This window comes from Syngnathus acus, chromosome 11 (genome assembly GCF_901709675.1).
Source record: "Syngnathus acus chromosome 11, fSynAcu1.2, whole genome shotgun sequence".
NCBI classification, from domain to species: Eukaryota; Metazoa; Chordata; class Actinopteri; order Syngnathiformes; family Syngnathidae; genus Syngnathus; species Syngnathus acus.
In genome coordinates this window covers 7,887,840-7,904,626 of record NC_051096.1, presented here as the reverse complement: position 1 = coordinate 7,904,626, position 16,787 = coordinate 7,887,840, and the positions used below count along the sequence as shown (strand labels likewise).

At 45.6% G+C, this 16,787-nt stretch overlaps 1 protein-coding gene across 5 annotated transcripts in view; it reads left to right on the top strand.

Moving 5' to 3' along the window:
• Positions 1–16,787, top strand: part of trps1 (trichorhinophalangeal syndrome I) — a 93,526-nt gene that overhangs the window by 47,035 nt on the left and 29,704 nt on the right. For 4 of the 5 annotated variants that reach the window (XM_037263199.1, XM_037263198.1, XM_037263203.1 and 1 more), the window contains one exon: positions 6,925–7,326. In XM_037263199.1, coding sequence (XP_037119094.1) covers positions 7,314–7,326 — 13 coding nt within the window. In that variant the 5' untranslated portion in view covers positions 6,925–7,313. Of the gene's footprint in view, positions 1–359; positions 541–6,924; positions 7,327–16,787 lie in introns of all 5 variants that reach the window. The other variant, XM_037263202.1, reaches the window with a different exon arrangement.

The following is a 16,787-nucleotide window of genomic DNA, read 5'->3' as shown; positions in this document are numbered from 1 at the left end:
TTACGGCCGTCGACAACCTATCCAACATTTTTGTTGATGTAAAGGAGTGTTTTATTTATCTTGATTCAACACGGCACGTGCAGCCCATGCAGGAAAACACCCGTTTGTCTCGGCTCGCTTATTTTCAGAAAGTGCATGGCTTGTGTAGCTTGTGTGGGTGGCTGTTGCTATATAGGAGCAAACGCTAGCAATCCCAAAGCCGCCCTCTGGAGTTTGTCACCGAGCTGTTTTGGTTTATTTTAGGCTTTTAACGTCACACTGCACATGTTCTTCATTTACGGAGAAAGCATTATTCTTATTATTTTGAACTCCTTTTGTCGGACGTCCCGAATGTTTTTTTTTTTTTCTTCTTCTTCTAGTTGCTGCTTTGATCACACAGAGAGTAAACAATCGTGTTGTCAGAAGAGCCAGGAAGCTGTTCAAAGTGGCGGCTGAGTGGATGTAGGCGTTTACAAGTGCCAGGTGACAGCAAATGGGTTACAAACGCTTCCGAACTACTCCATAAAAGTCACTCTGATGGCTTTTTCTCTTCCTCAGACGGTAACCAATCTCCGTATTTGTAGATGGCTTAATATTTACGTAAATAACATTCTTGGCCAAATTGACACACACAAAGCAAATTGAGTTATGACTTATTGACTTTCAGACAGATGATATCAAATTAGGAATTCAATGTGAAATAGAAAGATCCCTTTGTCCCGTTCATGGGAAAAACGCAAAATGGATTCTAAGTCCATTTTCACTAAGTCGCCAATTGTCAAGACGAAAGAGCCGCAAGCCGTTTTATTGACTGTTAAGCGGGCGCACATTTCTTGGCAAACTTCTTTTCGACTCTTGTCTGTTGTAATACACCAGCGCGTGTTTTTATTCCTTCTTAGTGTGCGTTCCGTCCCGGGCTCAAAATGCCTCGGCTAGGCGTCAAAGCCCGTGCCGTCGTTCAAAGCCATCAATGCACAATTAAGATATTCATGCTTTGGTGTTAGGAGTTCACATTACAAGACTCGCTCGCCGCTTTCCCATGAGTACAGCGCTAATTTCCTCTGTTTTCTTTCCCATATTAAGCCATCAGACAGAGAGGCAGAGAAAATTAGCTTTGGAAAATGTGACCGAAGCGCAAGTGGCTTGAATGCCATCAAAGTTGTAAGTTTCTTTTTGTTGGAATCCGACAAGGCTGATGGGGAAAAGTACTCAGCTATTTTTTCCCCCCGCAAGTGCTCGTGTGTTTCTTTTGTATGTCTCTGTTTGTGGTCCATCCATCCATCCATCCATCCATCCATCCATCCATCCATCCATCCATCCATCCATCCATCCATCCATCCATCCATCCATCCATCCATCCATCCATCCATCCATCCATCCATCCATCCATCCATCCATCCATCCATCCATCCATCCATCCATCCATCCATCCATCCATCCATCCATCCATCCATCCATCCATCCATCCATCCATCCATCCATCCATCCATCCGCCCGCCCGCCCGCCATGACGCTTGTACGGGATTCTCACGTTTACAGGTGGCGTCATCGGTACCTGCTCAGGAAGGGGATTCTTTTCAGCTGCTTTTTAAATCATTGCTAAGCGTTCGGTCGGCTCCATTAGTGTTGTCGTCCGGCTAAAAAAAACATCTGGCGACTGTTTCAATGTAGTTTCTGAATCTGGCCAGGTCAGCCATGTTCTCTCTACAGAACAACAGGCCCTTCTATGATGATGTGAAATGACTTTTTTTTTTTTTTTTTTTTTTTTTTTTCCCGGATCCTCTTAGCTTGCCTCTGGTCCAGCTTGACATTTTGACTAAGACCCTGAGAGAAAATCCAAAAAGGCAGAAGTTGGAAGGAAGTTGGAGCGGATGCCCTCAGGCCCTTCTCTCCAAGGAACGTGAACTTTGGTGGAAGTTGGTGGCCCACTAACTTTACATCAAAAGTAGATGGCATGATATCAAATTGGAAAATCTTCCAGTGTCGATTTGATGAGATCATTTACGGTGACGCCAAAGTTTATTCTGAAACTGATCCAGATTGCTCGTTTGGTGGCGATGTTAGAATTCCATCAAATAGTACAAATAAGTAAAGACGGGCATAATAACCAATTGATTTTGGATAATGTATTTATTTGATGTCACTTATTGAGGCTAGTGAGCCCAAACGATCAGAAACACTTTGGATCCAGTCTCTCGGAGAGACGGAACAAACGTCCTCCTCTGAGACGGCGAGCTTCATCCACGATTTGGCTCGACTGCTCAATTCCACTATGGCATTGAAATGAAAAGTTCAGAACGTTCAGAGCGATGCCATTAAGAAACTATTTCAAAGATGAATTGATCTTTGGTGGCCACCCAATTATTTTTTATTTTTTTATAAACTTAACACGGCACTTATGCCGGCTCCTAATGACTCAAGGGAAGCAAAGTTTCTTGTTGACCTACTGAAAGTTAGCTAATTTGTCGAAAAACAGTGTCGGTGGAAACTTTGTGACAGGACAGAGGGCCGTCTTTCTTCCGCTCGCGTAGAAGAACAGCTCCTAATGTGGCCAATTACCAATCACTCAGTTACGTAAGCATTAGCCGCACTTAACGCTAACAACAATAGCGAGCGACGTTCATTTTCCTGTTTGCGGGAACCACTTTCATTATTGAACTGGCTGTGACCATTTTTTTTAAGCTGTCGATAATCTCAGCACGAACGTGGAGAATACATTTTTTTGTGCATTCCCAACTAAAATGCCGTTTGAGTAGTTGTGTCAGGATGTGATGAAGGTGGCTCCCCCCATTCTTTTTTTTTTTTTGAAATGGAAATGAAGGGGGGCACACATCTGGGGGTCTTTGTGGTAGCAAGACGAGGCGAGGCGGTGGGTGTCCGAGGCCCACGCTCAGGGAGAGCGTTTGGGAAAAGAGGGAGGGATGAGGAAGCGTTTCTTTTATGAAGGAAAGTGTCGAGAAGTAAAAGACAGGAAGTGGATCGTGGACATCCACGCTGGCAGTGGAAGGATCACGTTTGTTTACACAAACATTAAAACCATTAGGGAAAAGGACAAATCCCGGCCGGCCGGCTGAGGTGAAAAGGACGGAGGGGCACATGGACCAGCCAGGAGCTCATTAGCATGAACAAGAGTGAGAGGAAAAGGAGGAGGAAAGACGGAGAGGGGGGGGGGAGCAAAGGCTCACTCGCTATAGTTGAAAACTTTACGGTTGACAGTTAAATTTACTTGCGAGTGTGTGTGGAAGAGGAATGGCGCGGCGAGGGGTGCAACATGGCTTTTAGGCTTTTCACACACACAAAGTTGCCGAGGACGATTTCGCTTCATTTGATATTTACTGCGTTGAAGGCGGGGGTGAGCGGCTTTTAAGTAGATTCAAGCAAAACCAACCGAGGCCATTGTGACCTGCAAACTAATTCCTTGTGGCTTAGCGTATTTCTCTTCCCAAGCCTGAACAAAGTGCAACATTGGAGAAAAGTTGATATTCATTCATGCGCCAGACCTCTCTTTGTTCTTTTTATTTAATGGCTAATTCCTGCATTGCAGATTTGAGTGTTTGATGTTCCGCCATTTTAATTTCTGAATACGGATGGAGAAAACATGGCAAGGAAGCGTCGCGGGCAGGAGGAAACGGCATCAGAGCGCGTCTAAACCCGAGCGCCATTAGAAGTCTCTGCAGATGATTATGCAAATGTAATCTGCTTAATAAGCGCATCCGACCAAGCATCCATTACTGTTATTTGCGGCCCACTCTGCCTCCCCAAAAAATTCCTTTGAATAGAGCCAGCTCGCTTAAATTCAGTGCCGGGGACGCTCAAATGGAATTAGTCAGGGTGGCGCGTGATAATATCCCATGGCAGCTGCACGGGCTGCACCTGTTTTGCTCTTTTTGCCCGATTGGCGGAAATGCTTGCGCTGGAAACGCAGGGAATGAACATTGCTTAGAAATAGTTTTGTCTGGGCCTAGTCATTGATTAGTTCTTCTGCAAAATGAAATTAAACAGGACGGCAGAACACGTTCAAAATGGTTCGGTAATTGGGCAAATGACCCGATTTCAGCGGATGAGCACCGATCGAGACAGACAAACACTCCAGACAATTTCTGACACCCGGTTCTGAAATTGACACCGCCGAAAAACAAAACAAAACAGTCCGGCTTCCCGATAGTGGAGAAACGGCACTCGGCTCGCTTGCTCGCCCACCCCTGCGAGCCAATATAAAAGTCAACATTGTGGCTCGGCAAACGTTCCGCTGCGCGTGTGCACGTTAAGTTTGTCCAGATACATTTCCCGTCAGTCGGAGAGGGTAGGGTGGTGGGGGTGGGGGTTCTGCCCCTGCAGGAAACGTCCGCTTCTGCGGGAGTGGAAAAGTCTACGTGTTTGTGTGTTTACACAGGCGGCGAGAAGTTGCGTCGGTGCATGTGCGCTACATGGCCTTCTTTCTTTTCCTTCTTTGCACGGCCCAGCGTGCTAGTGATGTCATGCTTGAGATTAGCCAGATGCGCGCGTGCGTGCGTGCGTGGGTGAACTTGCCAAGCGTTTTGTATACCTGGTCAGGTTTGGCACATGGCGCATCTTGTGTGTGTTCCTTTGGCTTGACTGAGGTTTGTTTTCCATCATTTCTGAAAAGGGGAGAGAAAAAAAAAAAACAAGACAGATGAGGCGAGAGTCAACAATCAACATGTTGATTTATGCCCGCTACTAGTTCCTTCCATGACGCCTACGATTACTGCTAAAAAAGTTCCCTGTAATTTGTTTTATTTCATTTTTGAAAGTATGATGCTGAGATACCTGTTGATTTATGCAGCCGGATGAATACGCGCTGTGTTTGTCCAGGCCGCCGAGAATTGGAAAGCTGCCTGGGCAGCCACGGGCACAAGCAGACATCTTTTGGCTATTCTTGTTTCAGCAAAGATGCGTCTGCTCGTCAAGTCGTCAAAGAAAATCTCATCAATCTGATTCCGGGATTTTTATTTGTGATCCTATCTGAAAGCAACACATCGGATTGCATTCATTATTGTTTTGAGCCCGACGTCCGTCCATCTATTTTAAGTTCAATAGCAGGCCGGGCGGGCGGGCTGCGGCGTCCGATGGAATGTTTGAATTGAATGTGAAATATGCTGCATTCTACTCCAGCCTCTAATTGATGGCGCTTGGTGCTAAAAATGTTATAAAACTCCAATTCTGACCGCCTTGCCATTTTAATACGAAAAGTTGAAAGGTTGGAGCATGTGAGGAATGTGGAACAAAAGTGTGGAGGTAGCGAGCTGACGTGTTGTCTTTTATTGACTTGTTTTGAAAGGTATCCAAACAAAATTCTTCCCGTGACTAATTATCTATTTTCTGCCGTGCTGCCTATCCCAGTTGACGAAAAGCAAGATACACCCTGAACTGATTACCAGAGACATTTTGGAGCCTTCAATCCACCTAACATGTTTTCTTTTTAATTTCTTCCGGCTTCTGATTGCCAGTAATGTTTTTGTTTTTTTTCTTTTCAAAGATTACCGGTGCTTGCATGAAATTGGAGATGTGTTGTACACGCAGGTGAGCGAAGGGGGCGTGCGGGTCGAGCGGGCCTTTGCCGTGCAATCGCGTGCGTCAGGCCGTCATGAATGGTGTGTTTGAGACAGAGCGGAGTGTGGAGTTCCTCCGAGCCGGACCAAATTGGAAACAGAAAAACAAACATCCCCCCCGACCCACCACCAAGTCAAGTCCCCCCCCCCCCCCTCGTCTGCCGGCTAGCGGCCCGACCCGTCTGGGACAATGTAACGGCCTATAGTCGGACCGGACCACACACGGCTGCGGAGCGCAGGAGGCGGTCGAAGACATCTGTATGTATGCGCGTGTGTGCGCGAGCGTGTTCCGAGTTGGAAAAACAGGCGGCAATCAGGCCAAGTTTGTCGGGAGCTCGCTGACGGATTGATGGGAAAGACAGCGATGGAAAGAGATTTGAAAAGTTGATGGAAGAAGGAACGCCAGTGGAAAGGATGGAGATAAGTCACGGTGGAGAAGGCGGATGAAGAGAAAAACAGAGCAACTGTGATTGAGTCAATGAATGAGGAGCCGCGAGACCCAGGCCGGGCGGGCTCCGTGGGGAAAATATTTGTCCATGGGAAGGAAAGTACACCTCTTTTCCTGTTGTGAGAGCTTCTAATTTTTCTTCTTCTTCTTCATAAAAGTCACTAATGGCTAAATTGTGCTATTATGCGGTCAAGCAATCAATAACCGGAAGCGTTTGGATTTGTACGAAATGTCATCACACAGCAGCTCACATAGTAGACGGGATTGAATTCGATCAGAATTGCCAGTTTCCGATTGGCCGATATCGCCGATTCCCAAAGTCTTCTTTTGCACTGCTCCTTTGGCGGCCCAAAAGACACCCGCAGCGCACTTTCTTGATGGGAAGGTCTGAAAATGACTCATAATTTCTGTAATGACTCATAATGCGCTTGACTTTTCTCGCCAGCAATCTTGGGTTTCTCCTCCAAAACGCCGCCCCGGATCCGTTTCCACATAATGACTCGCCGCTGCCCTTGTTTTGGAGCGTCCCCACAAAAGTTGGATGGATGTGATTTCCACCACTCTGATACTGTCAAAACTAACAGGTCAACATTTCTATTGGCTCACCTGTCCATTTCAAAGGCGATGTCAGCCATCATGCTCCTTATTTAGCGGCCTGTGCGCCATCTACCAATTTGGATGAACCACAAATGTCACAGGTCGCCATATTTCAATGGCGCCTGGATCGCATTTGTGGGAAAGATTCGATCGATCTATCCGTCAACACTGCAGCTACATTGGCAGCGTGGCACAAAACTGTTTTTTTCTTATGCCGCTGCACGAGACTCAATTTGGGAGGCTCAGGGAGGGAAAATTGTTCCCTGAAAAATTTGGACGAGACATGCTGATGTAAAATATAAACTTATTTGTCCTTCTTTCTTGTTCCAGGAGCTTCAGAGGGCTTTGTTTTGTCTCCCGCCCAAAAATTGACGAGGATCTAAACCAGAACTTAGACTGGACCGCCATCTGTTTTAAAACTTCTCCCGTGGATCTACAACGCGCTCCACCGAACGGCGGCGGTGGACCAGAGCGAGCAGATGCTCCAGTATGTGGAGTTTAAGACCCTCCTAAAGCCCCCCCCCCCTCCAAAAAAAAGTTGAGAGCTGAAAGTTTGGCCGCCATGGACCTACGTGGAGTTATGTGGGCCTGCTGAGAAAAGAGCGCTTGGATTTTTTTTTCTTTTCTTTTTTTTTTTTTTTACTTATCGGAGCGTAACCTCCACGGCCCAACTGAGCCACTTGAACAGAACCGATGCCCAGGCATGTTTTTATAACCTGATGACCAGCAGAGGTGAGACTTTTAAATCCTCCTACAATACCATGCATAATAATCTGATGAATGATTGAAAAAGAAAACCTCCATTACTCAAATCATTTGGCAAATCCCTACATTTTTAATTCCCAGAAGATTCAATCTGTAAATATCTGCGTGTATGTAATGACAGTGGGGTCATAACCAATATAAACTCGGCTATTATTTCTATGAAGCATTATGAGTGATAAACATGTCAGTTTTGTGATCAAAGTTTAAAAGCCTGCTGGAGGTTTGCCCCAGAAGCAAGGTAAGGCAAAAATAAAAAAACAGCAAGAATTTTGATGACTTTTTCTGTCATTGTGTGTTTAGATAAATGATTAGGACAAGCCTGAACATATGGGACGGGATACACGCAAGGCCTTTTAAGCACGTGAGTGTGTGTGTGTGTGTGTGCGCGCGCGTGTTTGTATGTTTTTCATTATGCGGTCCGGCGGCTTTTGCTCGGTGATGTTATTCAGCAGGGCGGGTTGCTTTCAACCGCTCGATGCTTTTAGCTGTGGTTTGCGTGCGCGTATGTCTGCGACTGTCGACATTGCTGCGTGTGCGCACATTTGTGCGAGCGAGTGCGCACATGTGCGCGTTTGCTTGTGCGTGCCTGTGTGTTGTGGTGCTGCCACGACTTTGATGTTGCCAGCACGAGTCGGATTTGGAACATGTTTTTGTGCAGTGCTCGAAAAAAACAAAACAAAGGAATGTCAAGTGGAGACAATTCGATGGAGCCGGAAAGTTAAGTCGGACTGTCATTGAAAAGGCGCGCACGATTCTGACGTAATGGCACTGTAAGTGCGACATGATCTTATGTCTGTTGACTCTTACTGAATATTTTTGTGTTTGTTTTTTTGCCAACATTACATCACAGTTAACATAAGTTACACCAATACACAGTTCGGTCCTGCTCTGATTTAGTCGCTCGGTAAAAAAAACGATCCCATGAACCTAAATTGTATTGTGGCTCTTTTGTTTTCCGTAAATGAATCCTGGGAAATGTGCTTTTGCACTTTGCATCTTGATGTGTATGAGTGTAGCAACCATTGGCATTTTTGCAACAGTCACTGAAAAGTGGCTCGTTTTTGTCAGTCCCATGATATGATTCTGCGGCAAGCCATTAACCCTTGCCTCCATGCTCAATCTCACAGACGACTATTTATTTTCTCTCCTACAAACAATTCTTTTCCTGGCACAGGCTTCTTAAGTTATGCAGACAAAGATGGATAAAGGCGTTGTCACCAGACGTCATTTGTTAGTTTGCTAATGATCGACTTGTTTAAAGGACGCAGAGTCAATCAAAGCGTGGAAATGACAGATGCGCCTTTGTGAATTGTGCGCATGATTTCATAATTGATTGTGTCACTTGGATGGAGTAAGCGTTAACGTGACTTCGGCGTCACTTACGTAGTTTGGGCTGGGCAGGGCGTGTTAATCAGACGAGAGCTCACATAAAGGAAGGGTGTCAAAAAGAATTCACTGTAATTAAGAGTAAGCTGCAAAATCAACGATACCGCGTTGACTTTCTGCGAATCAGCGGCCATGTTTGTGAAGTGTCGAAATAAGTCGCCAAAAAACGTGACCTTGTGCTTCGCTGTTGTTGCGCTATCAAGATTCTATTCGCTTTTATTTGTCGCCAACCTGCTAAGATTTGAACTCTATTTGTCTAACATACCCAACAGGATAATCATTCAGAGATGTCGGAGGATCACATCTTTGCTGACTTTTAGCCGAAAGGGATATTTGGTTTTAACGTGACCTCTGCACTGCTCGGCCTATTACTATCTTATTCAGTCCTTAGTGTATAAAATGCAAACACGTGACTGAGACGTGTTAGCCGAGTTCATTTTGGTGAGATCTCTCTCTGCCGAAAGAGCCATTCATCAGAAAAAAAGTGAGCAGACAAACGCGAGGCCATGGGGTCCAATGTCTATTTTCCATTTGTCCGTGTTTGTTCCAAGCCAGGCCGGTCTGAAATGACTTAATCAGATTAGGTTTGAAAGCAGCCACACTGCCAACGGGCACGCAAACCCGAGTCGCGCTTCAGCGTGAACTCTGCTCCCCCCCCCCCCCCGCGAGCTGCATTTGCCTCACGAGCAATTACACTATGTGTCGCTACTCGCTCTCGAGCTGAGCCCAGATACGCCCGCTCACCTGCTCGTATGAGCGCCGCCACAGGGCGTGTTGTCTTTTTGTGTTCGCGTTTTGGCGAGCACGGCGTGCCGTGGCCAAGCGAGCAAGTGTTAACAAGCTCCGTGCACACTATATTTATTTAATCCATATGCCGGTGAGCCATACAGCTGCTGCTGCTGCTGCGAGCGCGTCTGGGAGGAAATGATTGCAAAGTCAGCACAGAGACTGTCGGTTTTCCTAAAGGAATTAAACGTTTAAGCCATATTAGTGACACTTTTTTTTTTTTTTTAAAATACCGTCTAACCTTGTGATCTGAGATTATAGAAGACGTTTGGCGGAGAGCTTTCAATGATTTGAGTTTTTTTTTTCTCAATAAACGTAAAAGTCATGCCATTGTTGTCTGTAGCAGAATAATGGCGAGGTCGGCGAAAACTCTCCGCTTGCAGTCACGCTGTTGTCGTTTGGGTTCTAAACCTCGCAATGCACTCCATTTTGCCTCAAGACGCGATGAATCAATTCCACACAGTCGCTTAATCCGGGGCGTCTAGCTCTGCAAATGGCCGAACGCGTTGCCATGTTGTTGAATGTGGCGGCTGCCTGCTCGCCTCCAGTCCGCTGGCTGCCAAAGTTGGGTGGTGGAAGTTACTGGAAGTTTGGATTGCTAGTTTGGAATATTGCATGGAAACACATATCTGCCTTTGAAGAGCCACGCCACAGCCAGCCAGCCAGTCATTCACTGCAGATTGCTTTTTTTTTTCTCTCTAAATTTATGACCTTACACTGCTATATTAAAGACGTAATCATGCCAGAACAAGCTAAATATCAGCTGTCTTTATGGGCCTGTGTATAGGCCTCTATTGGAATATTAAATTTGGTACCAATGGATAATTGGCCTAATGTAGAATGTGAGTGTGCAAGTGCGGTAATCTCTATGGCAGGTTCCTTGCCATTAGCGCACCACCGAACAAGGCAGCAATTCATTCAGCAGATTTAACTGTGTGTGTGTGTGTCTGGATGACAGGTTTCTAAATGCAGAGTGTGTGTTGTTTTTGGAGAATTGTTTCCGTGCGCCTGTCTGCACCATATGGCCCTATGTGGAAAAAGGCCTCTTTAGGGGTTTATGCGTGCACGTGTGTGTGTGTGTGTGTGTGTGTCTGTTGTGTGCGCGCACAGCGGTCGGGTCTGCCCAGAGTTGAAGCTGTAAAAACAAAAACGTCTTGTGGAGAAAAAAAGAAGAGACTGCGCTCTGAGCAGTGATGTCAGACGCTACCTGGCTCACTTTCACTCGTCACCTAAAAAGTAATCACAATGCGGGAATCGACGCCATTGCTGTCACCGTATACATAAGATGTGGATTTCAGTACTGTTATCGCTTCTTCGCTAAACCTCAGATGATAACGATTTTTCTCAAATCGGAATACATGTAGCATTACGCCCCAAGTGAGAGCATTGATATGCTTGGCAACAATATTGAAATATCCTAGCTCCGGTTTCGATGCAATTCCGACCCCTACTGTCCTCCACTTGCTGAATATGTATTTCCAAGCCCGCTTTATCCTGCCCAATAGTGTTTCTTACTTGTTTTTGGCTTGTTCTGAAATTATCACTTCGTTTTTTCTTTTTCCTCCCACGTACTTTTCTGGTGTTTTCTTTGTGTCCGTTTTCCTTGCGTCTTTGGGTTTACTTTGGCGTAACCGTCGGCGTAGCGGTCGCCGGTGCCAAGACCTGCGAACAATCAACGTCTCACACATGCAGAAACACTTGAACGCACTCCTCGGCTCTCGTTATGGAATGACACATGGAAGAAGAGCTATTGTAAGAAACTTGAAAGTTACAACACCTTCTTTAAACTTTGAGTCTCAAACAAACTCTGGTTAGCTTAATCAGTTAAGTGAACAAAGCAGCCATAGAGCTACTTGTTACTCGAGTGATTATAAACCTCAGACTATGAGGTCAAACCAGGCGGGCAAAAGCGAGCGCTTTGACGCAAACTTCTTACAGAAGTGGCTCACTAACTCAATTTGTATTGTAACAGCTGCAAGAATGGCCTTTTTGTTTCTAATGGCTGCTCTCGTTGGTTTGGTTTCAACATGTTCCATCTAATGTACAACATCTGTTGGGAGAACAGCCTCTCGTTTTGGTGGCTCCTTCAAGTTTCCGTAATGGAGTGCGCTCCCCTTGCCCCCCCCCCCAAAAAAGGCGGGTTTAGACCTCATTATCATGATCACAGAAAAAGAAATTCACTAATTCACTGGAGGGCGAACGATTATTGAACCACACCGCTGTCAAAATGACAAGTATATTCCTCCCAATTTTCTGATCTTTTCATCCGGGAACCACAACAAAAAAAAAGGTCTCATGACTTGCTCTAAGGGTTGCATATTGTCTATGGTCAAGCAGCCCCAGGCATAAGTTAGCAAACCCTGGTCCAGAGGGATGGATGAGAAAAAAAAAAGAAGGAACCTTCAATGTTTTTGCGGCCTCCTTAATGATTTAAAACCCGCAAGCCAGCAAATGATCTCGCACTGACTGTCAAATCAAGTCAGGTAAAGTCCTTTTCGTCCTCTGCGAACGCCCGCGGACTTGAATTTGCGCCGGGTCGTAAGATGTCTGATTGGATCTCCCATGCAAATGGAGACCGGGGAGGCAGCAAGTCAATTGCGCTTATCGCCCGTTGATTAAAAAGGAGAAAAGCGCATCGGCGCTCCAGGCAAAACCCCAATCGCCTGGGGGGCTTTTGATACATTTTTCAGCCCAGTGTAAAAAGTCAAATCAAAAGTCCTGCTGGTGGTTGAAGCCAATATACTAACGGTTGGCCGGCCGCCTTTCTTTTAAGCATCACGTCATTAGCGTTTCATTTGATTTGCGCCACGCAGAAAAGCAACATCCATCTCCTCCGACCTCGCCAAACTTTTCAGCATCCCCGCTTATAAACTATAGATTGGCCGATAACAAGTTTCTCAGCACTTGATTAACGGCGGGCGGCCTTCTCCCGGCGTGAACTCTCTCTCTCTCTCTCCCTGTATCTCGATACAGCCCCGGCCGGCGTTGCGCGGCCACGTCTAAACATTTACATTTGCGCTTTCAAGTGCTGTTTATATATGGCCTTATCTGCTATCGCTGGGACGGTCGGGGACGCTCGGTGAATCAAACCTCCGTCGCATTGACATCAACACAGTCGCTATGTCCATAATAGGACTGAGGGAGTCAACGCGAGTGCCACATAGACACAGGGAAGGGAGGCGGATCATTTGCCACCACAGTGTTTTGTGGTGAGCTGACGCATGGAACTTTTCTTTTCTGGCTATCATGCTTCCAAACAGTCAATGAGAAACATTTGAGAGTTCATTTGCCATCCCGACCCGACTCGGAGACATCCCGACCCCTCGGCATCTCCGTCTGTCCAAAACGAGACAAAAAGGAGAACTCCGTCCGCTCCGGGGATCTGCAATGTGTCACGCCGGTCGGTGCGCGATGGGGCTGGAATTTGACACTCGGTATCTGCTTATCTGGCTGAGAGAGGAGAGAGAGAAAGCGAGAGTCATGGGCCTTCGGTGTGGATGTGTAGTCTGATTGTTATCACGCCGTTTGACTCCCATCTGCTTTTAAGGCAATGAATTCACATCTCGCCTTCCTTCTTGTCTTGCGAGCCCCCCCCCCCCCCCCCCCCTGTTCTCATCCCTGCTTTTAATTTGGCCTCCTTCCCGCTCGCTTTTATCTGACTGTTTCCTCTTCCGAGACTCTCACAAGGCCCTGTTGTGTTATTTTTATTTTTTTATCTCGATATTTTATGTAATTAGTCGCGAGACACCAAGACCGAATGCTGAAGTGCAGGTTTGGTGAGTCTTCGAAGCGATTGTTACCTGAGCCAAAAAATGTCAGTGAAACCTTGAACCGTGACAGGTCCTCTCAGGTGAGATGTTTTATTGTGTCAAGCTGTAGCAAGGATGCATGTCGGGTTCCCTCCGCCCACCTGCGCATCTGAACCGCCGCCAAGATTGCGGCTTTGTTTTGCGGTCGCCCAACTCGAACATGTAACAGCACACGTGCAAATCAGACGACCGGCGAGTGAGTGACAGTCGCCATTTTATTTTCATTCAGCAATTGACGCACGTGTATCTTCGACACGATACGCCCGACGCTCTGCCGTTTTGACTGGCTTGCCGATGACTCATCCGACTGTCAGCTTTCCAAAATCACGACAAAAAGGGAAGCCTCAGCCAGCACGCCCATCTTATCGTTTCCTTTTTATTTATTTTTTTCTAGGTGTGTGATTCATCAACGGCGTGCGAGATCAGTGGAGAATCAGGGCGAGGAATGAAAGGCAAAGGGGAGAGGTTGTCAACAAAAGATAGTCCATGAAAAGATTAAGGGTGCAGTAACTGCTGATGTCAGCAGTGAAATCTCGTGTGTGGGTGCAATTTGTTTTCCCTTATATCTATGGGTGTACCAGCACTTAAGACGGGCGTGAGAGCGACAGATTGCATTCCTTCGCTGCCATCAAAGATTGTCTAGCTTTGCCTTCATTATGACTCCACACCTGAATTTGTTTTAAATGAGCAAGTAAGGCAACTGGAGTCATTTGAGTTTCATTTTGATTGACGACAATAGGTCAAATAAGAAGCACGGTTTTGTCTGTGTGCATGTTTTTTGATGGACTTCCCTTTTCAATAAAGCCATTTTTTTTTGGGCCCCGTATTGTCATATCTGTTACTCTTTTGGTCAGAGTTTCATCGACTTGTTTTTGCACGGATCTTCTTGTGTGCTGTTTCGTTCCTGCGGGCGGGTCACAGTTCTTGATAAGCATCAGCTCTCGGGGTGCATGCGTGTCTGCGTGTTTTTCAACATTTTTGTCTTTTTTTTTTTTTTTTTTTGAGGAAATGAAAGCTCAGACTGAGGCCTCCAAGGCTTTTTGAACTATCTCTGTGTCCTCGTGTATGTTTGCTGCATTCTTCCAAATGTGTGTCAGGAAGTGATCCGAGCTCATCGCTACTACATTCATTCACTGTTCTCTATTTCTGTGTTTTGTTGACTTTGTGTTTCTTCTGGCCTTTTGGGAGTGCTTAAGGGATTCAATCCGCCAGGATCACTTTTTTAATACTTTGAGTTATTAACACCGCGTTGTTAATGCAGGCACATTACAAAGGCTACAATGATCAATTGCAATCATGCAGAACCAATGAGAGGAAATGAATCCGGCCCGATCGATCCTTATTGGATGTTGTGTTGTTGCGCAGTTTGCGTGCTCCCAGTTGGTGTAATCCCCTCAATTGATCACATCATTGCATGTAACATTTTTTTGGGGGCTATTTGAAATGAATTTATTCCCAGTTATTCCATTAGCGGAGGTTAGAGCATGTTTAACCAAGAGCTAATTCATCCACGCATAGACCAATGAGAGTTTACGAGCGTGTGCGAGTGCGAGACATCCATATGGGTTGGACTCTTGCTTCGCCTTGGCAGCCTGTTTAGCCATAATTAATTGCACCCGCTCATTGTGTTAGTCAGAGCTTTCCACACAGTTACCTCGAAGGTTGAATACCCTAAAGGTGCCATTATACATTTTTAGCACAATTCAATTTTGATAAATTACCAAAAGGATCATTTATTATTATTATTACGATTATGAGTTTCAGTCCATCTGTTAGACGAGAACAAGGGCCGAGCGAACAACATGTAGACTGCACGGTGAGCAACCATGCTAACCACTAGAGAAATACCTTTTATGAAAAAAAAAAAACGAGACGTGACCACACATGCTATATTTGATGACATTCACACACTCAGACAGCGTATGCTCTAAAGACCGTAGTGGGGGAAGCTTTGTCTGTGCTTTAGTGCATGTGTGTGTGTGTTTTGCAAAGTCAAACTCCAGACAAGAGGCCAGACTATTCAGTCTTATAAACTCTCAGCTCACAGATTATTGAAATAACAGAAGAGATGCATTGTCTGCACTCGTGCCTTCTGTTTTTGAAATAGTCCCAAGTCGCTGAGGATAGTGATCTTTTGTGTGAGTGTTTATTGTGTACACAGAGCGAACCACATCTGACTTTTCGGACCGATACGCAGTCCGTGTTCCCTCAAAACGGCTGCTTCGGAGCTGGATTGTATATTAATGCTGATTTAGTGCATATCAGTCTTGTCAATGAAGTGTTACCTTAAAACGCTACCTTAAGGTTAGCATCCGGACAAGCCAGACAGAGCAAAGTCAAATTGGCAGAACCGAATGTTTGCGGGTGTATGTGACGGAGAGCAACGGTTGAAGGGTGGAGTGATATGAAGCGGGTCCATTGACAAAAGAAGCGCAATTTAGTGGTTGAGTTTGATTGGAAAGGTCTTGAAAGTGCCCTAATTAGGCTTGACATTTATGATGACACTTTTGACATACTTGACGCCACGGAGTTCCTGACTCCACTAACTGGATGTCTCTGTATTTGTGTGCTCCTCGGAGGGATACGCTTGTGCTGTGGAAGAACTTAGATGGTTCGGTTGGCTGGGTTGGGTGCGTGGTTTTCGAAGAGGTCAGTTGGGTTCACTCATTCACCGCCGTAGATGTTTGTATACATTTTTTTGTACACACCCAAGGCTCTTGAGTTTAAAAGTCGTATGTTTAAAAAAAAAAAAAAAAACCCAACAAAAAAACTCGCTCGTGTCTGATTCCCATTAAAGCTTGGCTTGGTTTCAGGAAGGCATATGTTTTGTCTGTCTGGGCATGAAAGCGTACGCATTCATACACAGTGCTTTTATTAACTTTTTGCTTCAGAGAGCGCTAAGTTGAAGTGACAAGCCAACCTAGCCACAAAGTCCCATCATTTGGGCATCATGTAATCACGTGTGACAATGACGTCTAAATAACTGCTTTGTACTTTTGCAGTCAAACCTTTTTCCATCCCAAAAAGGTAGAAGTGGGGCGACACCTGTCCAGAAGTGCATTCTGTATTCTTGAAACAGGACTGTGACATGCCTGACTTTTTGGGTTAGAAGCAATTGTCGCTGTCCAATTTGAAGTGATATGTCTCAGCTAAGTTTTGCATCTTGGTTAGGAGCTAAGTTTAGCTCGGGTTGTTAGCGGAAAAGAAGTCAGGAATTCGAGTGTCATGTAAAATGAGTTTTAGATTGTAGTTGATGTGTTTTGCCCATTTTTAGACTGGCAACAAAACGGCCCTGTTAACTGTAATTTTTTTTCTTTTTTGCTTTATCCTGCATGTTACTTAATAGTGCCACTTTTAATGAGCTCCCTCAAATTTCTTCACTTTGGTTCCCCTACTTTGTCACCAATTGGGGAAGTTGTAACGCTCATGTCAGCGTATCCCTCAGCG